This window comes from Zootoca vivipara, chromosome 9 (assembly GCF_963506605.1).
Source record: "Zootoca vivipara chromosome 9, rZooViv1.1, whole genome shotgun sequence".
Taxonomy (NCBI): Eukaryota; Metazoa; Chordata; class Lepidosauria; order Squamata; family Lacertidae; genus Zootoca; species Zootoca vivipara.
In genome coordinates, this window is record NC_083284.1 from 54,731,434 (window position 1) to 54,756,892 (window position 25,459).

Sequence of the window (25,459 nt, forward strand, 5' to 3'; positions counted from 1 at the left end):
ATCGTGTTATTTCACATGCAGCACTAGTTAGAAAACCTTAATAGTGAGGATGCTTGTGTCCACATCCATTGTAAGTCAGTGGCAGAGCCCATATTGACTTCAGTGGTGCACCAATAGGAGTCCATATAAAATGTCCTGGGGTTGTGAAATGAGTCAGATTTCCTCTTCTTTCTCTCTTGAGATGTCATTGTTTATCCTCAACACTCCAGTTTTCTGCTTAGTTTTTTATTTTTTGGAAGTCTTAAATGACATAAATATTACCCAGATATGAAAAAAGCAGTAACATTAATTTTTATTTTGAAATAATTGTAGTGAAAGTACTATATTAAATGTTAGTCTGCCACTGTTGGTCACTTATATTGAATGTAATTTGTAACTGCGATCTTTTTTCTTGTAGAAAGCAACAGAAGCTGAGGATGACAGTGATAGTGATAGCGATGACGATGAAGACGATGTTCAGGTCACGATAGGAGATATTAAAACAGGAGCCCCACAATATGGGTAAGCTGCAGTGTCTGCAGTGATGTGGGACATATTACCCTAGTTTTCATTGGAAAATTATCAGAAAACCCATATCACTGGTTGGTTGGTTGGTTGGTTACTTGCTGGCTGGCTCAGCATCTGAGTTCCATGACACAATGGATCTGATCTAAGGCAGGACTTGCCTTGTCAAACTGTAGCAAGGAAACATGTAAGCTGTTACACTTTTGTTTCATTTTTCAACCATCTGGTCATGTGTTTGAGCAGGCCAGTTTCATTGTTAATGGACTAGTCACTTATGTGGGCTTTTTATGAGTAACTTACAAAGCTCAACAAAAACAATCCCCCCCCCTTTAAGTACTTTGCCAGGTTAACTATGTAAAAATTAACACAATCCAACTGATCGTAGATAATATAGCTTTAAAATGGAATATCTTGGTTGTTCATAATATTGAAAGTCAGTGCTTATGCTGCAGATGCTTTGAAACACATGATTCAAAATGGGAATATGGTGGCAGCATGTTCCTCAAATTCTGAGTTATTTTTGTGGCTTGGATAATGTGGTTACAAAGTATTAGGCTTTGTTTCTTGTGCAAATAATGGGTGCTAAAGTTGGCAGCTGTCAACCTTCCTTTTTCCACTTAATAATGCAAACACTAATTTGTAGGTATGGAGCAGCCCCTGTGAATCTCAATATCAAGACAGGAGGACGATCTTACGGATCTTCTGGTAAGCGTCTTCTGTGCCGTCAAAAATAAAAAATACTGTATATTCCTGCATATAAGACTACTTTTTAACCCGGGAAAATCTTCTCAAAAGTCGGGGGTCGTCTTATACGCCAGGTCGTATTCCTTATACGGTGAGTATATCCCAAACTCTTATTTTAACTGGAAAAGTTTGGGGGGGGGGTCGTCTTATATGCCAGGTCGTCTTATACGCCAGAACATACGGTAGAAGAAAAAAAATAAGCATTCTGTACTGACTATCCCAATAATTATTGTACAGCAAGAAATTAGAAAAACAATTAAAATGAATGCATTTATGTACAACTGTAAAGTTATTAATTATATCATTGCAAGATTTTTTTTCTCAACAGTATTAGGCAGGCTCTCTTGAAAGATGTTCCCAGGATAGCTATTGAAAGTCTCTCCCCCCCCCAAATGTATCTAGTTATTTCATCGTTTTCAATTATTTGTCAGCCTTATAAACATTGATATGCTTTAATTCTAAATGTAGAATTGTTAACAGTGTGGTGGTTCTTATGATAAACTTAAGTTAATATTTTGACACTTCTTTACAGGGGCAAAAGTGAAAGGAGTTGATCTGGATGCACCAGGAAGTATTAATGGTGTTCCACTATTAGAAGTTGATTTGGATTCCTTTGAGGATAAACCTTGGAGAAAGCCAGGTAACAAATTTTGCTGTTTGAATTTTTATCACTGTAGAAGCTTGTCAGTGAGATTGTATAAGTGAACAAAAATATGGGGTTTCCATGTAGCAAGTTAGAACTTAAGCCATTAGTCAACCAGAAAGTAGGGTTGCTCAGAACCCAATGAACACAATTTATGGATAAGAAGTTGTGTTGTTAATTTCTTAAATCAATGTGGAATAAACCCTTAAATAAATGAATTTTCATGTACAAGAATATGCCTGTGCATCTTTTAAACATAGCTGCCAAGTTATCCCTTTTTTACAGGGATTTTCCCTTATGCTGAATAGGCTTCCTCGTGAGAAAAGTGAAAACTTGGCAGCTATGCTTTTAAACCATCATATCAGCAGACCCTTCATGGATCAATGCCTTGTCGTGGCGAAGGGGCTTGAATAACTCAGAGAAGCTATGAGCTATGCCATGCAGGGCCACCCAAGATGGACAGGTCATAGTGGAGAGTTTTGACTAAACGTGATCCACCTGGAGAAGGAACTGGCAAGCCACTCCAGTATCCCTGCCAAGAAAACTCCATGGACAAAGACAACAGGCATATAAAAGTTATGACGCTGGAAGATGAGCCCCTCAGGTCGGAAGGCGTCCAACATGCTACTGAGGAAGAGCGGAGGACAAGTACAAGTAGATTCAGAGCTGATGAAGCGGCTGGGCCAAAGCCGAAAGGACGCTCAGTTGCGGATATGCCTGGAAGCGAAAGGAAAGTCCGATGCTGTAAAGAAAAATACTGCATAGGAACCTGGAATGTAAGAACCATGAGTGGAGGTAAGCTGGATGTGGTCAAAAATGAGATGACAAGAATAAATATTGACATCCTGGGCATCAGTGAACTAAAATGGAAGGGAATGGGCGAATTCAGTTCGGGTGACTATCATATCTACTACTGTGGGCAAGAATCCTGTAGCAGAAATGGAGTGGCCCTCATAGTCAACAAAAGAGTGGCAAAAGCTGTAATGGGATGCAATCTCAAAAATGACAGAATGATCTCGATACGAATCCAAGGCAGACCTTTTAACATCACAGTAATCCAAGTTTATGCACCAACTACCCGTGCTGAAGAAAGTGAAATTGACCAGTTCTATGAAGACCTACAACAACTTCTAGAAATGACACCAAAGAAGGATGTTCTTCTCATTACAGGGGATTGGAATGCTAAAGTAGGGAATCAAGAGATAAAAGGAACAACTGGCAAGTTTGGCCTTGGAGTTAAAAATGAAGCAGGGCAAAGGCTAATAGAGTTCTGTCAAGAGAACAAGCTGGTCATCACAAACACTCTCTTCCAACAACACAAGAGACGACTCTACACATGGATATCACCAAATGGGCAGCATCGAAATCAGATTGATTATATTCTCTGCAGCCAAAGATGGAGAAGCTCTATACAGTCAGCAAAAACAAGACCTGGAGCTGACTGTAACTCAGATCATCAGCTTCTTATAGCAAAATTCCAGCTTAAACTGAAGAAAGTAGGAAAAACCACTGGGCCAGTAAGATACAATCTGAATCAAATCCCTTATGAATACACAGTGGAAGTGAGGAACAGGTTTAAGGATTTAGATTTGGTGGACAGAGTGCCTGAAGAACTATGGATGGAGGCTTGTAACATTATACAGGAGGCAGCAACGAAAACCATCCCAAGGAAAAGGAAATGCAAGAAAGCAAAATGGCTATCCAACGAGGCCTTACAAATAGCGGAGGAGAGGAGGCAAGCAAAATGCAAGGGAGATAGGGAAAGATACAGGAAACTGAATGCAGATTTCCAAAAAACAGCAAGGAGAGACAAGAGGGTCTTCTTAAATGAGCAATGCAAAGAAATAGAGGAAAACAATAGAATGGGGAAAACCAGAGATCTGTTCAAGAAAATTGGAGATATGAAAGGAACATTTCGTACAAAGATTACCATAATCAAGGACAAAAGTGGTAAGGACCTAACAGAAGCAGAAGACATCAAGAAGAGGTGGCAAGAATACACAGAGGAATTATACCAGAAAGATATGGAGGTCTCGTACACCCCAGGTAGTGTGGTTGCTGACCTTGAGCCAGACATCTTGGAGAGTGAAGTCAAATGGGCCTTAGAAAGCACTGCTAATAACAAGGCCAGTGGAAGTGATGATATTCCAGCTGAACTATTTAAAATTTTAAAAGATGATGCTGTTAAGGTGCTACACCCAATATGCCAGCAAGTTTGGAAAACTCAGCAATGGCCAGAGGATTGGAGAAGATCAGTCTACATCCCAATTCCAAAGAAGGGCAGTGCCAAAGAATGCTCCAACTACCGCACAATTGCGCTCATTTCACACGCTAGCAAGGTTATGCTTAAAATTCTACAAGGCAGGCTTAGGCAGTATGTGGATCGAGAACTCCCAGAAGTGCAAGCTGGATTTCGAAAGGGCAGAGGAACCAGAGACCAAATAGCAAACATGCGCTGGATTATGGAGAAAGCTAGAGAGTTCCAGAAAAACGTCTACTTCTGCTTCATTGACTATGCAAAAGCCTTTGACTGTGTCGACCACAGCAAACTATGGCAAGTTCTTAAAGAAATGGGAGTGCCTGATCACCTCATCTGTCTCCTGAGAAATCTCTATGTGGGACAAGAAGCTACAGTTAGAACTGGATATGGAACAACTGAGTGGTTCAAAATTGGGAAAGGAGTACGACAAGGTTGTATATTGTCTCCCTGCTTATTTAACTTATATGCAGAATTCATCATGCGAAAGGCTGGACTAGATGAATCCCAAGCCGGAATTAAGATTGCCGGAAGAAATATCAACAACCTCAGATATGCAGATGACACAACCTTGATGGCAGAAAGCGAGGAGGAATTAAAGAACCTTTTAATGAGGGTGAAAGAGGAGAGCGCAAAATATGGTCTGAAGCTCAACATCAAAAAAACCAAGATCATGGCCACTGGTCCCATCACCTCCTGGCAAATAGAAGGGGAAGAAATGGAGGCAGTGAGAGATTTTACTTTCTTGGGCTCCTTGATCACTGCAGATGGTGACAGCAGTCACGAAATTAAAAGACGCCTGCTTCTTGGGAGAAAAGCAATGACAAACCTAGACAGCATCTTAAAAAGCAGAGACATCACTTTGCCGACAAAGGTCCGTATAGTTAAAGCTATGGTTTTCCCAGTAGTGATGTATGGAAGTGAGAGCTGGACCATAAAGAAGGCTGATCGCCGAAGAATTGATGCTTTTGAATTATGGTGCTGGAGGAGACTCTTGAGAGTCCCATGGACTGCTAGAAGATCAAACCTATCCATTCTTAAGGAAATCAGCCCTGAGTGCTCCCTGGAAGGACAGATCGTGAAGCTGAGGCTCCAATACTTTGGCCACCTCATGAGAAGAGAAGAATCCTTGGAAAAGACCCTGATGTTGGGAAAGATTGAGGGCACTAGGAGAAGGGGACGACAGAGGACAAGATGGTTGGACAGTGTTCTCGAAGCTACGAACATGAGTTTGACCAAACTGCGGGAGGCAGTGCAAGACAGGAGTGCCTGGCGTGCTATGGTCCATGGGGTCACGAAGAGTCGGACACGACTAAACGACTAAACAACAACAACAACATCAGCAGACCAGTCCTCTTAACTGCATAGGTGTGTTTTGAGTGCCTGTTTGGAATTTTCTGCTTTGCTGCAGTTCTTGGCCTGTGCCCTCCCCCTTGTAATGCAGTTAATTAATTGTTACTGCTGGTAGCTAGTATGTGCTGCCGGGGGGGGGGGGGGGAGAATAGAAAACACTCCCTTTTAGAATGGTTTTCAGCTGTGTTTCACTTAAAAACCAACAGCTTAGTGGAGGACTGGGTTCTTTTCCTTCCCCTCTGGCTGTTGAGTTGTAACTTTTAGACTGTTTGTGTTTTATCCCTCTTAAGGTGCTGATCTCTCAGATTATTTCAATTATGGGTTTAATGAAGACACCTGGAAAGCATACTGTGAAAAACAAAAGAGAATACGAATGGGACTTGAAATTTTACCTGTTACCTCAACGACAAATAAAATTACGGTAATGAATAGACTCTCTGATTACCAAATTATGGAAATGCTTTTCCTTCTGAAGTTGGAATAGCACTGTATCCGCAGTGAGTGTTAGAAGCCTTTGTGTGGTTCAAAGTACATACCTTCCTTCCTTCCTCTTCCTCTCACCCAGAAGTTTTGCTCCATTTCTTTGTTGGCCTTTGTGTTGATAGTGTGGAACCACCAAGCTACAACTAGCTTGTAACCTGTTGTTAGTTGTATTGTAGCCCATCAGTCCATAATGTGGTGTTTTAATGGGCAATGTGTTATTTAACTTAGGCCGAAGACATTGCTATGGAAGTAACGCCAGGGGCAGAGATTCCAGATGGCACATACAATCTTTTTAAGGTGAATGTTGGTAAACTTTCCTTAGTCACTCTAATCACTGTTTGCCATACCATTTCCAAGGTCTGAATCTAAGCACAAGTGGGCGTAGCTGTTTTTCCCAAGTGTTTTGATGTATACTCCAGATGTGCTGCATGTAGAACCCTGTAATTTACCTTTGCTGCTGCAAGCCTGTGACTTGATGGCCTAATGTACTAATGATTGCTATGGCAGTTCTTTAATTCCTTGTATGCTGCATCCCTTTAGTCAGATGACTTTCTAGTTTATGGAAGTGTCAATGTTTAATGTGTGTTTATTTTCTGTGCAGTATTCAAGTGAGAAAACATGCTGGAGAATGATCAGAACCAATTGAATGGATGGCTTCTCTTGTGCCCCCCCCCCCCCGCTCTTCTCTCTCACTGATATCAGGAATGATCCACTTCTGTATTATTGGGGGCAGAGCAATTTACTCCCACACAGATAACTTTAAAGCTGGCAGTAAGGATAGAGGAACATATATTATGGCTGGTGTTGGCAGACAGCTGTCATCACTGACCCTTTTCCTCTGATGTGCATGGAAAGCTCCAGGGAGGGAACAGTTTAATTAGCCTTACAAGATACTGGGAAGCAGCAAGAACATGACTGTTTCTGAAGTTAGAACCTAGACATGAGACCTTGCCTTTCCCCTGCCATACATTCATGTAGGACTCACAGGCAATGCAGTGTTTCTCTTTCCTGCATGAAGTGTGAGAGTTTTTTGTCCTCTTGAGATCTCAATGCTGTGTGGAGAACTTGGGGGAGGACAGGAGTCTTGCTTCATGCTGGATAAATGGTGGGAGGTCTCCATTGGCAACTGCCATTTGTGGACACCTGAGTGTAAAAACTTTATACAGTATTAAGGGACAACATGGTGTAAGATAAGTATGTTCCTGGTGCCAAGGAACCAATATGTTTTTGGGGAAATGGCTTCAAGATTGATGGGGGTGCTTTGTTTTTCCAGAATGCATATGTGAGTGCAGTTGAATAGAATTCGTAAGCTCATGCAAGCTCTTTGTTTCTTAAAGTGAAAGTTGGAACTATATGATTCCCTTTCTTTAAAACACTTTCATTTAGGTTGGGCCAGTAGGGGCCAGGTGGAGGAGGTTTGAGCCCAAGGGCAACCAGTTACCAATCCCTTTTAATGCACAGTTGTCTGGACAAGGCTGATGTAATACTAATAATTTGAAGTTATCTCTTTCCTAGTTCATTTGTCTCTTATTTTTTGTATCCTTTAAAGGACCTCAGGGTGGCATTAAGCCTAGCAACAATTCTAAGAGGTAGTGACTTTCAAGGCCACCTTGCAAACTTGAACTTTGGTTTTCCACATTCAAACTCAGAACTCTGACTGCTGCACTGCAATAGCATACTTTGAATGCTCCTGATTTAAAATTTTGTGGTCCACTGGTGCCTTTCACTAACATCTGGTGAGAATTTGAAGACTAGATGTACTTTGCTGCCTTCAAATAGGGGGAGATCTTTGGGAATACATTAGGCTTTTGGTGATAGTATGGATGCCCAGATTGGAGAGTTTTAACAGTGCAGATGGCTCTGCTCTCTGAGACTACTTGATGGCATTGGAGTAGTATGTTGGTGACTTTTCTAAGCATGGGGCTGTGAAAATGGATGAGAGCCAGTATGGTGTAGTGGTTAAGAGCGGTAGACTCATAATCTGGGGAACCGGGTTCGCGTCTCCGCTCCTCCACATGCAGCTGCTGGGTGACCTTGGGCTAGTCCAAGGGTCCCCAAACTAAGGCCCGGGGGCCAGATGCGGCCCAATCACCTTCTAAATCTGGCCCGCGGATGGTCTGGGAATCAGGATGTTTTTACATGAGTGAAATGTGTCCTTTTATTTAAAATGCATCTCTGAGTTATTTGTGGGGCCTGCCTGGTGTTTTTACATGAGTATAATGTGTCCTTTTATTTAAAATGCATCTCTGGGTTATTTGTGGGGCATAGGAATTCGTTCATATTTTTTTTCAAAATATAGTCCGGCCCCCCACAAGGTCTGAGGGACAGTGGACCGGCCCCCTGCTGAAAAAGTTTGCTGACCCCTGGGCTAGTCACACTTCTCTGAAGTCTCTCAGCCCCACCTACCTCACAGGGTGTCTGTTGTGGGGGAGGAGGGGAAAGGAGATTGTTAGCCGCTTTGAGACCCCTTCGGGTAGTGATAAAGCGGGATATCAAATCCAAATCCAAAATGGATGTGGTTTACCCTACCTGGCCTGCTCTTTGGCAATTTATACAGTCATAATTAGCTGTACAACACCGCAATGTTCTTTTTGCCTAAACCAGGCATAGGAAACATTGGCTCTCCAGATGTTTTGGAACTGCAACTCCCATTATCCCTAGTTAACAGGGCCAGTGGTCAGGGATCATGGGAGTTGTAGTTCCAAAACATCTGGAGAGCCAAGGTTGCCTATGCCTGGCCTAAACAGAGGGAGACATTATTGTCACATACATAGTAGTAATTATTTGTTGCCTCAAGCATGTAGCTAAGAGCACCCTGCTCTATTGCAAAAAGAAAGGGTTTTGATTCCTGTCTGTGCTTAATTTGTATGTTAAGTTTTGTTTACTTGAAGAATTTTCTTAGCAAGTGGGAGGCATTTTTTTAATGACACAGTTCATGTGCAGTACTGTCTGCATGAAGACTAGTCTAGATTATTATAGTCCTTGTTCAATGGCTTGAAATTCTTAAGTTTATAGAGACACAATCGTTCTGTAGCCTTATTCCTTTCTGATGTTGAAGATTGGCATGATTATCTGAAAGGAGATGATCACATTTAATGAGACTACAATTACTGTGGCAACTTTGTTTTGCTTTTTGCTCCAGATGCCATGAAGAACTGCTTTTCTGCAGTGGAGACCATATGAGTGTGTTTTGCTTTTGTTCTGGTAGAAACCTGGTTGTTCAAACTTTTCAAAAGTTCACCATACTACAGTATAATATTCAGTTTCTATCCCTCTCCCACATTGAAGAAGAATGCTTTACAAAAAATCTTATGTAGGTTGCAGCACAATAATACAAACATTTTTGACATTCAGAGAGTTACTTTATGCTCATTCATCAAACATATCTAGTGGAATTTTTTTATTTCTCACCTGTTCCCTTGTGATATATCTGATCTTCATGCTGTAGCACAAACTATTTTTGAAACTCCCCCAGATTGAAAGAAGGATTATCACAGGCTTGTGTGGGCGACACAGGCTCTTTTAGGTACATGGAACTAGTTGCAACAGTCTTTGAATCCAGACCATAATTTTCCTGCACAAGATCTGCTAAGATGAGCAGCCATAATTTGTTAAGAGTTTTGTGGTTCAGCCCTGTACTTTAAGTCAATATGCTTCCTTCCCGCCCCCTGCCCCCAATACATTAGACAATGCTAATGAAGAAACTTTATTCTGAAGGTGCAGCAGGGAAGAACTGGAAACATGGAGAAAGAAATGCCACTTCCACCAACCAAATCTGAGTTTACTTCTCCCCCTCTCTTATTCAAGACAGGCATCCCATCAAACAGGTCAGTTCGATATTTTCAAACTGCCATAGAGAGAAAATACCTTCTGGTTGTTACCATTCTCTTCTTAAAGTGAAGAGAAGTTTGCTATCCTTGTCTCAAATCTTAACCTTTTTCATACTTTAGTTTGCAAACCTAGATGTATTTAAAGCGTGTTGAATTTTACTAGGAAAAGTTAAAGGGATTTTTTTATATTTTAGCATGATCAATAGTAAGAATGTGGATTTTTAAGTCCCTGTTTAAAGCATCTGTGCTAGGTAAGTACAGATAATGAACTGGACTACATGATGAAATCACTGACAGGAACAAGCCGCTTCCCTTGTCCTTCCTCCACAAGGACTAGACTGGAAGCTTTTGTTTCATTTTCCCATTAATTGTATCTTATCAGCAACATGATCACCTACACATTGCCTTAATCTTAAGTATAGCTTGTTTGAAATGAGCCAAATTCAGAACATAGTTTGTGAAATGGTTTTGTTTCTACTAACAGCAGTTAAGATTAACCAGTTTAGGGTTTGAAAAAGGCTTACTATATCTTTTCTTGAAAGCACCCAAAGCGGTGTTTCTATTTTAATGTTTTGCTTAATGTTTTACTCTATTCTTCTCTATGTGTTTTGATACTATGTACTGACTTTTTGCTTGTGAATTTATGATTGTAAATCTGTGTGCGGTGCTTAGGGATTTTGTTAAGCGATGTATCAAAGAATGAATGGACATAATTCAGGTATGATTAATGAAATATAGAAATTTCTTCCTTGACTGCACTAGCTGTGTGCATCAAAGGCTAGCTTTGGCTCATGCTGATTGGTGATAAACTCTGGCTTATCATGATGTCCATACTGGGCCAAGGGTTGGTTCAAATATTAAAACCTAACCATGGTTTGGCATTCCATGAATGAACCCTGTACTTGCGGGTTTCCTTTGCTTAATAACGTCCTCGTTTGGGCCCAAGCCCATCATTATCACTGGAAAATGACACAAACCCAGGGGTTAAACACAATAACCTAGTGTTCTTTTTCTTGATAGCAGCATTACTGGCTGTGCCTCATCAACGGAAAGCCAGTTCAGAGTCCCCAGTGGAGACCTGGATAATTAAGTCTGGGACATAGGGCTTCTTGGATCACCTTACGCAGAGAAGGAAAGGGGTCAAGAAGGGATAGATTTGAGGAGGTTTTGTTTCTGCTTCTCTCTTCTATAAATAAGGGACAACATATTCTATATCTCCTATGTGGAAAAGCCAATTGGGGGTTCATTGAAAGTGGGGTAATGCCTGAGGAAAAGAAAGACCTAGAAAATTTATCTCACCAGAAACAGCGCCTCTTCTCAGTCACAGCCGAGCACTGCAGCCAGAAAAACAAGTTCAGGCGTTGGGAAGTGGCAGGACCGATATGGGAGGTCTGAATCGCCGGAACTAAGGTAAGAAGTTAAAAGGGACATGGTCCTTTTTGAATTACAATGCTAATTTTACTCATTGGTTGTATGTGTTTAGGCAAGAATAGCATTCCGGACTTAAGGGTATGCCCAGATTTTGCAGCACAAACCCCTACCATTAATTCCAAAGTATAAATGTAGTGGGTAATAATAGCCACACTTCTTACATAGAGCAAAAGTGCTAAATCTTAGAGTGCAGTGATATCTGGGGATTAATACTATCAAAACCAGGTAGGTTTTGTTCTTGTGTCTCATTATAATAATCATTTAGTAACAGGGAAGCATAGAAATAGGGCAAGCTTCACATCAGAATAGCAGGTTTCATATGCTGCTAACAAACAGGAATACGAACTAGTCTGTAAACTGTGTGTGCCTGTGCATACCCTTCTTTCCATTGTGGAACCCAAGGAGGATACCCATCCAGTACTTGCCAGACCCATACCTTTAGATAGCTGGTGGCCTCGCATCCCTTCATAGCACACCATAGCACCATACTTTTAAAGTATCGGTTTGTGAAATTACAAAGCAATTCTTTGCAGACAGGATCAACCTCCCAACCCTTAACTTCCATCATTTTTAACAATAACAGCTTTTGTGACAGTTGCCACAATAGTAGGTATGCCATCCTACTTCTCTCCAAAAAGATTGTCGATTCCTAGCTCATTGCCTCTAGCTAGATGAAGTATATATGTCATTTCTGTCAGTCTTCAGGCACTGATATTTTGTGTTTTGAATTGTTCGACTATTTAATCCACATGTTGCAGACCCTGTATTAACTTTGTTTTCCCACCTAGTTCTTGAGTATAAGATTTTAAACCTGTATTTTTAGTGGTTTCTGACTTGTACTCATTCAAGGGTCCACAAACTTTGCTTGGCTTGATCACTTCTTCAAGGAGTAGAATCTTGTCACTGACCTTCCACTATAACTCTGAAACTTTACATGATTTCTAGGACAATCCCTTAACCCCGGACCCCTTGAAGCTGGGGGTGGAGTGAAGGTGAGGCAGGGATCATCATCACAGTTAAACAGTACTTCTGAGATACTTAGGGCTCTGTTGGATTCACTACAATCACAGTACAAAATAGGCAAGGCTCAGCTCTCGTCCTGATCTGGAGCTTGTTGGGGAAGAGTTTTGAATTGTCCAGAAATTGAGCTTGAAGTTCAGGTGGAGCATTGTGCCTGTTGTGACTGTGTTGATGCACAGTCTTCTACAAAACCACTCACCAAGACATATGAGATGAGGATGTTTTTCCTCCTGACAAGTAAAAAACAAACCCAGGGTCATCTGTTCTGATGGCTTACAGCAAGCTTCCTTAACCTTGGCCCTCCAGATGTTTTGAAACTACAATTCTCATCATCCCTGACCACTGGTCCTGCTAGCTAGGGATCATGGGAGTTGTAGGCCAAAAACATCTGGAGGGCCGAGGTTGAGGAAGCCTGGCTTACAGTCTGATCCCATAAAGAGCTTGAGTATACTTTATTTATTTGCTGGAGGTGCATTTGCTCAGTGGAAAGGGGAACACACTCTGAATGTGCTCACGGGCCTTTTTACTACATTCCCACTGGCTTGTAGAAATATTGCTGTCTGCTGATTTTGGACACAATTTGTTGTCTTTTTCCTTATTGCCCTACCTTGCCCCCAACTCCAAGGTCGAAAGGAAGGTTGGGAGTCATTGTGCTTGCCAGAGGATGGTAGAATACTGATCATGCTGAGTAAAGTTAAGTGAAATTGTGGACCTGTGTCAGTGTAGTTCATATTATGTTTAAATGTTGAAGCCTTTTAAGTACAGATATATAATGAATTCTGTATAAAGCAACTGCTGTAGGGCCCTAATTTTGGCGATAGGGGCCCTAATTTTCTGGTGTATAGTCTGCCTCTGTATGCTTGCTGCTGCCCTCTTCCTATTGCTAATGATCAATGCAGCTTCATCTTTCTCCTAACCATTAATTTCTGTTTTTTTTCAGAGCAGGTTACACTATTAAAGATTTAACACCCTAAAATTCTTAACTGCTGGCAAAAAGGTTGTGTTTATCTTCTGCTTTTAGTTTGCCTCCTTGCGTGTTCCCTTGAAATACTGTTGAAGATTTCAAGGCTTTTCTTAGGTTACGTTTTCATCAGCTGTAAATTTTGGCTCCTTTGTAACTAGTGTAGAATTCATTCATCCATATATTTATCATCTGGTAGTTAATGTTTGACTTAGTGGTGTTTTGTTTTAACAATATTAAAGTTGTTGACTGTTGTTGCCAGACTATTTCACTTCTGTAGCTACAGGCACTGCAGGAATAGAAAAATGTCAATTCTTAAAGGGGAAAACCTAGGATGTTCCCTTCCTTAAAAGTTAATCTGGAAATGATGATGATGATAATAATAGAAGATTTATTGCTTGCCCTTCACCACAAGGTCCCAGGGGCAGGTCTCAACAATGTAAAATACAATATTAAAAACAGTTTAAAACAGATTATGCAAATGGCATGTTACAATAAGCTATCCACATTTTCAACCCTCTTCTGAGCTCGGCCACAAATTTCGACTGTCCTCTCAGCCACATGAATATTGGGAGGAAAGAGTAACTATTGAGAGCTGGCTTTTGTATGCTGGCTTTGTGTCATACTTGGAGAGGGAATACTCTGGTTTTATGTTAACTTGCTTTGTTTGGATGAGATGCAACCTTATTAAAATGTATGGAGTCTTGCCATTTACTTCAGTAGGATATGAATGGTAGTTTTTGTCTAGAAACCACCCAACAGGAAAAAAGTTGAGGTTTGCTTCCCTTTGGGATGCATGGTACAGCAGATTTGGAAACGTGCCTGTCAGAAGGATTTATAGTTGAGGCATCATTGCCTGTTCAAGAATTGATCTTCTCTTCTTAGGCAATAATATTTGCTGGGAAGTATAGTTCTTTGCCCCATCTAAGGATTGAGAGTAGAGGTCAACAGATGACTCCAAAGCTGAATCTGCCTTGTTGGGGAGACCAAGCTTTCAACCTGAAGTCAGGAGGCGCAGAGAGCAGAAACAACATGTATTCTACTTGTTGATTGAGAACCTGGATTGGATAGGTGCCTTGCTTTAATATATGTGATACACAGCGTGAATAGTTCATCAGTACCTTCTTAGTCGTGCAGTCTTTCATTTTAAGTAATGTTCTGAAACTTTAGCTTCTATTACTGCCACCTTTAATTTCAAGGATTTTTTTCTTCAATAGAAAAGCAAGTATATGCTAGGTTTGAATAGATGCCTCTTATTTTCTCTTCATATTGCTAATGTTCTCAGTGATGCCACTGATATAGTATTTTATATTTAAACCGAAGTACAGTGTTTCTTCTTGGGGGATGACACATCATCTATTGAGATGATCTTGCTGCCTTTAATAAACAAAGAAACAGGGGGGGAAAACCCTCAGCTGATTATCCTTGTTGAGTAAATAGCCTTTTGAAACGTATGCACAAGGTGTTTGAAAGGCTTGAGATGCATTCCCCCAGGTCTTGCTCTGGCCCTGTGTGTCAGTGTAACAGTTCCCTTTTATATTTCTTTTCAGAAGGCTTTCTGGTACAATAGATGTGATTGGACAGACAATCACGATAAGCCGAGTAGAAGGAAGGCGGCGTGCGAATGAAAACAGCAACATACAGGTTTCCTTTTCCCCTCTTACATATGCGTATTGGGTACAACAAGACTGATTTTGCTTTCACCTTAGCTTCAGTTTAAATAATTGAAAATGTGATACATATAATATTTGATATGCAAAAGGAGTGAGCAAATAGAAAGCATATATTTGATTAAGCCATTTGTCATGAAATTGGAGAGAATTGCAGCTTGAGAGAACCCAGTGGCTTGTATCCAATGTAACCATCCCATCAGTGTAAGGATTTACACTTGTGCAATGGGACGTCTCCTCTCCACTCCCCCGCGCATCCACTAAATCTGTTCTTGGAGTTCCCCAAACACTACGGAACAGATTTCGGGAGGGTGGGGGGGGTATGCACTGGAAAGGAGGGGAAGAAGTCCTATTGCTCAAGTGGAAATCCTTGCACTGACAAGACAGTGCTTAGTACTGCATTGGTTACAAGTCTTTGCCCCTTGAAAAGGAGACATTTTAGTTAAAGTATGGTATGCAATGAGTGCTCTTAGGGTGTTATAGTCATCAGCATGCTTTACCGCTAATGCAACATAGAATTGAGGGTATTGTGTGGCCGTGGCATGCTCACACTCATGTGTTGTCAAAGTTTCACCTTGCATCTTCTCATTTCAAGTGAGCATACTTTTTAGAAGTGTTTGTTAGAGAATGAGAGATCAAAATACATAGGCTATTCAAGCAGTGGCTTGTATTATCCTCTTAATCTTTAGAGTTTTCACTGAGACATTTCTCCTGTTTCTGATGGAAGGCAAACACATGTTTCTTCATTTCAGAAAAAAACTTTACTTAATCTGTAAATTAGGGGAAAATATGCACACACCCCTTCTCAAAAGAAAATTGTAATGTTTCTGTTTTGTAGGTTCTTTCTGAACGCTCCAATGCCGACGTGGACAACAATTTTACCAAGCCCCCTCCGTTTTTTCCTCCAGGAGCTCCTCCCACCCATCTTCCACCGCCTCCTTTTCTTCCGCCACCTCCATCTGTCAGTACTGCTCCCCCTCTGATTCCTCCTCCAGGTAAAAAAAAAAATGCAGAAAGGGGGGGGGGGAACCCCATAATTAGCAGTGTTTCTATTTAGATAGCTAAAGTTGTGTTCAGGATGTGTTTTTATATATTTATCTATAATTGGGATTTGATGGTTTTTCTGACCAGTAAAAGATTTGCAATTTGCTTGACAACTTCCAAGAGTTACCTTGGCTTCACATGATCCTCTCTTATGAAGGGCTTTCCACATCTTTTCCTCATCTTTCCTTTGAAGGCATTTTTCTTCATTATTTGCATTTTCTCCTCCACGGGTGAAGATCCCCTTGCTTCACTGACGTTGCATTCAACTACAATTTGCTTCATGTAAGGGCTGGTGACTTGTGGCCTCCAGGCAGAATTGGATCAAAGGAAGGCTGCCAGCTGGTGAAGGAGCAGGGTGGTAGAAATGCTGTCCATGCTCCCATCACTGCTTTAGATTAAAGTGAAGCCATTGAGATGTAAAATTTCCACTGATTTTTAAACATTTGCATAGGCAAACTGCAAACCTTAATTCTGTTCAGTCACCTGTGAAAATGAAATGCATTATGAATCATTTAGCTTACATTTAATCTTAAGACGCTTTGACATATATTTAGTACACTGCTTTTATTCAAACCATAATTACAAATATCTTGTAACCCAATATACTTGTAAATAGCGGGGAAATGAGTTGAAAATTGCATCAGCATTATGGTAAACAATTGTTATTTGGAGTTACAGTAGAACCTCGGTTGTTGAATGTGCACACGCGGCTTCCGTTTTGAGTTTCCCTATCGTATTGAGGCGTCCACTTTCAGTTTTTGGTTTTCGAATGTTTCGGAAGTCAAACGGTCTTCTGGAACGGATGACGTTCGGAAATCGAGGTTCCACTGTAGTACGTAGTGCTTGATTTCTATCGTATCAAGAAACAAAAGGAACTCCTACGTTAAACATCTATGGCTCAGTACAGACATCATGGGTGGAATTCAGCATAGCGCTAAAGACATAATTCCATTGATGCAAATGTTTCTGTTGGAAATGCACTTACTCAAAATCAAGTTAATTCCTACCTTCCTATGATTCATATAGGGCTTTCCTTCATTTTTTGTTTGTGTTTTTCTGGGATTTCACAGCTCTGCACAGCGGCTGCATGACTTTCCAACCAATTTCATTCCAGGTTGTGTTTTTTTTTGGGGGGGGGGGGGTTCATGAATGTAGTTCTGGACAAGTACTCACAGTTTGCTTCTGGATTACCTGGAATCATTGGACAACTGCATACGAGCTTCTACTTCCTTTTCTAATGCAGCAGTTGGCATGAAGCTGGCTGGAAAGTTGCACAGAGGCTTCTGGCAGTAGTGCCAAACCACTGCCTGTGACTCTTGTTGCAATAACCTTGACTGCTGCCTAGTGTGGTAGGAAGTGGGTGCCTGAGGTGGGCTAGTCTTCAAAAGCAGTCCATACCAACTGCTTTCCTTTTTTGCCTATGTTCTTTTCCATGTTTCTCTCCAACCCTGTAAAGATTAAAGGAATTATCGGCCCTACTTTCCATTCTCCAGATGATGTCCCTTTTCTAAGAAGAGTAACAAACTTTTGCCCTCTCTTCCTGGCCCCTTGCAGATTTGGCCTCTGTGTGGCAAATTGCATTCTTTACTTTGTGCTTACCGGTAAATTCATTCGGGCTAAACAAAGTGGGAAAGAGGAAAAGCTAAAATCATTTTTATACACAGCCCAGGTAATGCATTGTTAATGTGTAGTACAAAAAAGCCATGAAAATTTACAGTGCAGTCACGAGCATGGGACTTACGCTTAGGATTGCAGCCTTGGTGCTCTTGAACAACATAATTGTGCAGTTGGTATACAGCAGGGGTCCCCAGACTTACCGGCGTTTGGGCCGGTTCCCACCGCGCCGATCGCGCGGTGGGCCGGAGGACGGTCGAGCGCGCGCCTGTGTGGGCCAGCGGGCGGGGGAGTGCGCGCCCGTGCGCATGCGCACGAGCGCTTACTGGCGCGGCGGCGCGCTTCCAGGGTGGAAAAAGCGCCGAAAATCCGTTGTGCGCATGCGTATGGGCCTCCCCCGACCCAGAAGTGCACCAGAAATGACCTCTTCCGGGTCGGGAGAGGCGCATGCTTTTTTCCCGACCCGGAAGAGCGCTGCGCGCCGTAGGTGCGGGCAGCGGCGGCGGGCGGCGGGGGTCGTCGCGGGCCGGATTGGCAGGCCAATTGGGCCGCATCCGGCCCCCGGGCCGTAGTTTGAGGTCCCTGGTATACAGCTTGCCATGTGGTTATGCTGGAACCTTTTGAACAAAAAAGTAGCAACATTTAAAGTACAGTAATTCTGTAGTATAGCACTTGCATTCGTGGTTGGTTGGAGAAATAGGAGATGTGTTGCCTTCAAAGAAATAGGAATGTAAAGAATATTAGCCTACCGTGTTTCTCATATTTTAAGGCATCCCTACAAAATAAGGCATGGCAGGATTTTCCTGAGGTGGAAAAATATAAGGCATACCTCGAAAATAAGCCATACCGGGTGGTGGGAGCAGGTCTGTGGCAAAGAAGGGTTGCTGCTGCCACGTTAACCCCCAAGACCCGGCTGTAGCCTTTGCGCACCGCGCGCGGACACCCGGGACCCGGCTGTAGCCTCAGCGCGCAGCCCCAGGATCCGGCTGCAGCCTTTGCGTGCGGACACCCGGGACCCGGCTGCAGCCTTTGCCTGCCGCGTGCGAAGACCCGGTGGGAGCAGGTCTGTGGTCTGTACAGATACCGGTACCGGTACTTAATTGAAAAATAATACATCCCTTGAAAATAAGCCAGCCATGCTGTGTTTTTTTTCAGGGAAAAATAAATATAAGGCGTGTCTTATAATATGAGAAACACGGTAAATGTTGGAGTGAACTTCTAGTCCCACCTACAAGTAAGAGGCAATCTTAAAGAAGAAGCTCTCATCTGTTGAAGTTCAAAGTTAAAGTAAATCTGCATGTGTTGTAACTTTAGTTGAGCCCTTTGGTGAAAGCAGCAGAGGACTGGTAACATTCAGACAGGTTGATGAGATGAGCCCAGCCAGAATATTTTGTTTGCTATCTCCTGTATTTTCAGTCCATATGAAAATAACTTATAAGTAGTGGCTTTGGCTTCTCCAGGCTTTTAAAATTTTTGCTGCTGCCAGCATTCTGTCTTCAAACCTCCTACCAAAATAGAACCTGCCCATTCCTCATTGGTTTAAAGAGGGGAAAGTTTCTTGTTAGTTTCTTGTTACCTAATATTAGCTGGAACTACTGACCAGAGCGTTTAAGCATTCAAATATAAAACATCCTTCAGAAAATCCTTTGAAAAAGGATCTCACTTTGAAGTTTGGTCTCTTGTACTGTGTTCACTTAGCCACTCGTGATGCAAATACCTTTGAGACAAAAAGAACCACCACTGTTTGAAAATAAAACACTAGAAAGTTGAATAGCTGCTACTGGAAAAGACACTCAACTAACAATTGCAGTAATAATGTCTGGGCTAAGATTTTCAGGAATTAGGAATTTTTAAAATTGCCCATTCTGTAGACTTTCCTACAATGCTTTGGAAAAGCAGCTAAATATGCTTGTTGGTAAAATATGTCATGTGTCTGTGTTAGAAACGTGAAAGTTATTCTATTAATGCTATAAAGTCAGTGCATTTTTGACAACAGTATGGCCCAATTAACATTAACCTGTCATTTTACATTTTTAATCTGCTGTCTTGTCTGTTAACATTGAGGATATAAAGGCACAGGTGGGTTTTTGCATTGACTTGTGCATGCATATCCATACACATGTACAGCGAAAGGAGTACTTACTTACAGGTGTTCTTTAAACTGATTATTGTTGCATAGGTAACTGCATTAATTTGTAGGGTTAGATTTATAGAGTGTGCTTAGTGTTGGCAATAACACTTTTATATTCCAGATGGAAAATCTTTATATGATTGCTAATGAAGTTTCCTTGTGTTTACTCAGTGTTGTCCTGACGATGAAGACATGATAAATACGGAATCTTCAAAGCAATCTGTTAATTTAGGGAAGCAGCAGCTTTAAGTTAATTAATATGGGTGTGTTACTTTCAGAGAGTTTTAAGCAGCAATCCCACACCACAGAACCTTGTTTGGCACATGCGTCAAGGTGCATGCTGTGAAGCCTCCCCGCTCCCCATATTTTTGAACTTAAAGCCACTAATATCACCTTGCATTTGGCCCAAATTCTGCCGCTGGTGCAGCTGCCCACTAATTCATCTTTGGATCAAAGCCCAATACGGAGTGGCAGTAGCTGAAATTGCTATCAACTCTTACTGGCTTTTTAATACGTTGTTGGCATGAGTGCCATGATACCTGTTCTGGTAATGTGGGAAGCAGAATAAACTCATTACTGAAATGACTGGGTGCATTTTTTTTGTTTTTAGGTATACCAATAACTGTGCCACCGCCAGGTATATTTATCTGTTTTAGTAGTATGAAACATAATGTGAATGCAATTTTGGTATAGGGGGACAATCTGCCACTTCCCTTTTTTAAAAAAATTAAAAATGTACTTTGATTTCTTTGGAGAAAATAGCTAAAATTCAGAAATAGTTTTAATTGCCAGGTAAATATATATAATTGAAGAATTGGATAAAATAAATGGAATAGAATAAATATGCTGAGTATAAGATTGCAAGGAAATGATGTAAGAAAATAATGATTTAACTTTGGGCATGCCATTCCTTTTCACTGTTACACAGATTTATCTTAATATATATATATATACACAGCTTGCATGTACTGGGTTTTTCAGGAGTTAATTAGCAGTGATAAGCTAAGGCAACTTCTTTGTTTCTCAAATATTTCAGGCTTCCCTCCCCCACCTGGAGGACCACCACCTTCCCTAATACCGACTATAGAAAGGTAAATTTCAGTTTGTAGAATGATCTCAACGAAGTACGTTTTCCCTGCATGTCAAGCAAGGTGTGGTTATTGCTTCAAGTTTAGAGAACAACCAGGCATGGCTCTTGACTTGCTCATGCCAACAGCCTATTTTGGCAGTGGGTGAGGAGGAGGAGATGTATGGAATCTGTTACAGGTGCAGAAACAGTGCAGGTCCAGGGCTACTTCTCCTTACTTGACCTTGAGCTAAACTTGTAAGGAGGCAAAAGCAGAGAGGAGTAGTGGTAAGCATTGGTGAGGAGAGCTGTGGTATATATTATCAGCCATCTAAAAATCATGATGCTTTGTTTTGTTTACTTCTCAGTGAAATTGTTGCGTGTTGGATTGGTGGAAGCGCGAGAAAATAGTGACTAGTTATTTCTTTAACTGCTCTTGCATTTAGTATTTTTTCTGGAAGGTCTCTAGACCCTGTTCCAATAGACAGAATAAATTAATCCTCCCATCTGAGTTATTTTGAAGGCTACAGGAGATTTTCATGTTGTCCTTTCAGTTAGATTAAGCCCTCACCGTTTTGCTTAAGATGGTTTTTCTTGCTCCTTTGGGCACTCTTCTCTAAAGAGTCTGAACTTTCATTGTCTTACGTACAATCACCTGTAGTTTGGTCCCTCTATCAAGTCCTTTTCTCCTGCACTGCTTCCTGATTGCCACATTTCCAACATACTTTTTTCTTACACAGAATGATTTTGTTCTTCCTTACACTTCTAGTGGAATGAAGTTCTCCATAAACCTAAGAGGCTGATAAACATTACTTAAGGTTTTCATTACCTCATTTCTAAAACCACAGTCTGAAAGTGTTTTATAAAATATTAAACTGTCTTCAAGAAGAAAAATAGCACTCATCTAAGTATGGCAGATGAAGTAAATATAATTAATTCAAGATATATGGGGAGTGATAAAACATATAATAGAAAGTAAATTAAACCATACATATCTTTTTTAACCTTAGTATTTTACTTATTTTAGCTGATATTTTCCCCATTCAGCTGAAACTGGGAGAATATGAAGTTAAGTAGGATACAAGTATATTTTTACTTCCCAGCAGGAGTGCTGCTGTTCAGTATCCATGTCTCCCAGCCATGCTGTTCTCCAGGATGCCGTAAACCAGAGCTAGATCCACCCTTGGCCAAACTTCCAGCGAATGCATGCCGGGGGTGGAGGTGACCACTATTCCCCAAACATACAGCACACTCAACAGGCGCGCACACACGCACACACACACACCTCCTCAGGCGATCCATGCAGATAATCTGAGAAGGGGTTTTACTTGCCCTCTTTTCAGGACAGTCATCTGATGAGTGGGGCACTTTGCATCCTCAGCCCAGCACTGTGATGAGGACACAAACGACTCCATCCCCACATGACTCTGTGCTCCAAGTGCTATTGCCACCTGGAAATTGAGCTGGTGGGGAACATATGGTGAGCTTGGGGGTTCACCACCCATAATGTAAGCTGTAAGGAGCTCAAATAAGGCATTCCATTTCTCCTTTCTTCTATTGGTGTTCCTGCTCCCCCAACAGATTAAGCACTCATTATTTCATGGCTACTGAGCATGGTCACACATCATTGGACCATGGGAGGGAGCTGCCTCCTAAGTTTTTTTTTAAAAAACACACACAAATTTTTACCATATTTTTCGCTCTATAAGACACACTTTTTTCCTCCTAAAAAGTAAGAGGAAATTACGTGTGTCTTATGGAGCGAATGCATGGTCCCTGGAGCCGAATTGGCCAGGGGCGAAAAGCAGATCATTCTCTTTTTTTTCTTAGAAAGAGCTAAAGGCTAACAAGAGGGAAAGAGAGCAAAGGAACCCGCTCAGCAGCTGATTGCAAGAGATCGGGAGGGAGATAAGAGAAGCTAGCTCCCTCCCCAGCCCCTTGCTCAGGCCTCCATTGTTGTGTTTCCCCAGCAACATGTGACTGGCTGATTAGAATATCTGTCTGGAAACTGTAGAAATTGCTCCCTTTCCTTTCCTAAAGAAGCTGCAGAACTGAGTTGAACTCCATAAAAACAGTATTTTTTCCCATTAGCCAGGAAAGCTGCACAACTTTGAGCTGATGCTCAAAAAAATGGAGCTTTCCCCCTTTGCAAAACAAAAACAAAAACTGCACAACTGTGAGCTGATCCCCCCCCAAAACGGGGCTTTTCCCATTTGCAAAAGAAGCTACACAACTTTGAGCTGATGCTCAAAAAATGGAGCTTTCCCCATTTGCAAAAAAGCTGCACAACTGTGAGCTGATCCCCCCAAAACCAGGGCTTTCCCCCTTTCCTCCTCTAAAAAATTAGGTGCATCTTTTGGTCAGGTGCGTCTTATGGAGCAAAAAATGTGGTACTTTTTGCTCTGAGCATACTGATATATGTCTCTTGTTTTTCAGTGACCCAATTTTGGCTCTATTTCTGTCAACATTTATCATCTGAGTTGGCTGTTAGTGTATATGATATATAGCAGTCTCATGAATAATGATTTTATATGGCAGACTGTCCAAGTGGGACCTTCATTCACCCTGTACCGTGTTATAGTGAATAAAATAGATGTGGATGAATTTGCCACATTTGATTGCTTTAGGGTCAGGATAGAATCCTGGTCACATCAATCTGTGTAATGTTCTGCCTGTGTCTAACAAATGATTATAGCCACTGCTGAGCTGCACAATAAACACTCCTTTCAGTGTTTGGCGTAGAATCATAGAAATGTAGAGTTGGAAGGGACCACGAGGGTCATGTAGTCCAACCACCTGCAATGCAGGAATCTTATGCCTAATGCAGGGTTGGTCCAGTTGGCCAGATTGTCTTCCATTATCGCACCAGAGCTGAAAGCATAGCATGTGCAGAGCTAGAGGCAAAAGCTATAGTCACTCCAAATTATTTTGGCAGATATGACATGATGGTGATGATTTTTTATTATCCAACCTTTACCCTGTGGTCTCAGGGTGGGTTATAGTACTTTAAAATACAACATTTAAAATAATTTCCACCCACAAAAATAGAGTGGGCCCGAAAAATATATATCAAGTGTCAAAGACCAGCATATTGTTGGCATCTGTCTGTCTCAAGAGACAGTAGCACCAGCTTGGCTGCAGGAGTTGGTGGAAGGAGGTGTACAAGGTGCCATCCAGCCATCTCCACTCTGGATTCGTGTAGGGTTTACTCCTCAGCCTTTTCTTTGCCAGAGACACCCTGCAAGATAGTGGAGGTTTAGGATCAAAGGTAACAAATCAGATACAGTGGTACCTCGGGTTACAAATGCTTCGGGTTACAAACTCTGCTAACCCAGAAGTAGTACCTTGGGTTGATAACTTTGCCCCAGGATGAGAACGGAAGTCTCGCGCCAGCAGTGCAGCAGCAGTGGGAGGCCCCATTAGCGAAAGCGCGCCTCAGGTTAAGAACGGTTTCGGGTTAAGAACGGACCTCCGGAACGAATTAAGTTCATAACCCGAGGTACCACTGTAATGTTAAAAATGACTTCACTGACAACAGAGGGGCTATTGCACACTGACTGATTACATGAATGATTACATCCCTGATATGACGAGTATCATACCCTACCAGCTTCAGCAACCAGAACTGGATATTTTAAACGGCAAGATGATTAAGATAAATTTATTGTGTGCTTCTCTTTCAACAGTGGACATTCCTCTGGCTATGATAGCCGCTCAGCTCGGGCATTTCCATATGGCGGTGGTAAGTATCTTCAAAACGGCTTGAAAATGGGCTGACAGGGTGGCTACACTTTTAAGTTCAACCTATGTTGAGTTAGCAGGTTAGCCGCTTGGTGCACAGCCTATTCTTTGAGATGCTTCTAACCTTTCTTTTTATATGTAACCTCTTCCTCTTGTTCAGGATGCATTGATGCAAACAAGCTTCCTGTATAATAGTTTTTAATTCTTTGGGAAAAAATGGTACTCTGGTAAGCGTGTGAAGCTGGTAAGCATGGTGTATGACACATATTCTCCTTTGCACACATAAACAAATGCCGTCTGCTGTGTTTGGTTCCTTTCCCTTGTTTTTTAGTCAGGTATTTACTCTTTGTAGTTATTACAAAGAAGAAGAAAAATATTTCATCAAATATTTCTTTTTATTTTCCTTTTAGAAATTGACAGGCAATAATATTCAATATGCAGACGTTTGGCTTAAGTGCAGGCAGTGACGGAGCTTCCTGCTCCAGCACCAGGGGGCGAAGAGCAGGCGGGGGCGGGGCTGGCACGCGTCCTGGAGGCGGGGTGGGAGCCACGATGGCACCCCACTGGGATCGTGCTGCCGGGGGCGGGGTGCTCCCCCCGCATTAATTAGAGACTTGTGTACTGTTAAGTTATAGAAGCAGTGCCCAATCTCTCTCTCTCCCTCTTTCTCCCTCATCTTCATGAGTCAGATTAAAAGTACAGAGAATTTGTAATGGCCAAGCAGCAAGAATGAAGCTCCAGTAAAATGGGAGGAGTGTGTGGGTATGAATGAACAAACCAGAATTTTGCTTCAGGTAACAAAAAACAGATGATGCTCGGAATGACTTTTTTTAATGGGAAGCAGATGCCTTTATTAATCTGTGCTCATGTGAAAGTATTGAAATTGCCTTCTCTGTCTTCCATATTTCGGAGGAGGTCTCACACTTGGTACGGTACCTCTATCCTCAAACAACATATATTATGGATT

General features: G+C 41.7%; 1 protein-coding gene across 6 annotated transcripts in view; it reads left to right on the top strand.

Annotated features, from left to right (window-relative positions):
- The window catches only part of FIP1L1 (factor interacting with PAPOLA and CPSF1), a 43,216-nt gene that overhangs the window by 4,870 nt on the left and 12,887 nt on the right, over positions 1-25,459 (top strand). The window contains exons 4-15 of one of the 6 annotated variants that reach the window (XM_035112098.2): positions 398-501; positions 1,148-1,209; positions 1,781-1,888; positions 5,792-5,922; positions 6,213-6,281; positions 9,702-9,811; positions 11,117-11,224; positions 14,780-14,870; positions 15,735-15,891; positions 20,296-20,322; positions 20,722-20,776; positions 24,438-24,493. In XM_035112098.2, coding sequence (XP_034967989.2) covers positions 398-501; positions 1,148-1,209; positions 1,781-1,888; positions 5,792-5,922; positions 6,213-6,281; positions 9,702-9,811; positions 11,117-11,224; positions 14,780-14,870; positions 15,735-15,891; positions 20,296-20,322; positions 20,722-20,776; positions 24,438-24,493 — 1,078 coding nt within the window. Of the gene's footprint in view, positions 1-397; positions 502-1,147; positions 1,210-1,780; positions 1,889-5,791; positions 5,923-6,212; positions 6,282-9,701; positions 9,812-11,116; positions 11,225-14,776; positions 14,871-15,734; positions 15,892-20,295; positions 20,323-20,721; positions 20,777-24,437; positions 24,494-25,459 lie in introns of all 6 variants that reach the window. The other 5 variants (XM_035112097.2, XM_035112099.2, XM_035112100.2 and 2 more) reach the window with 5 other exon arrangements.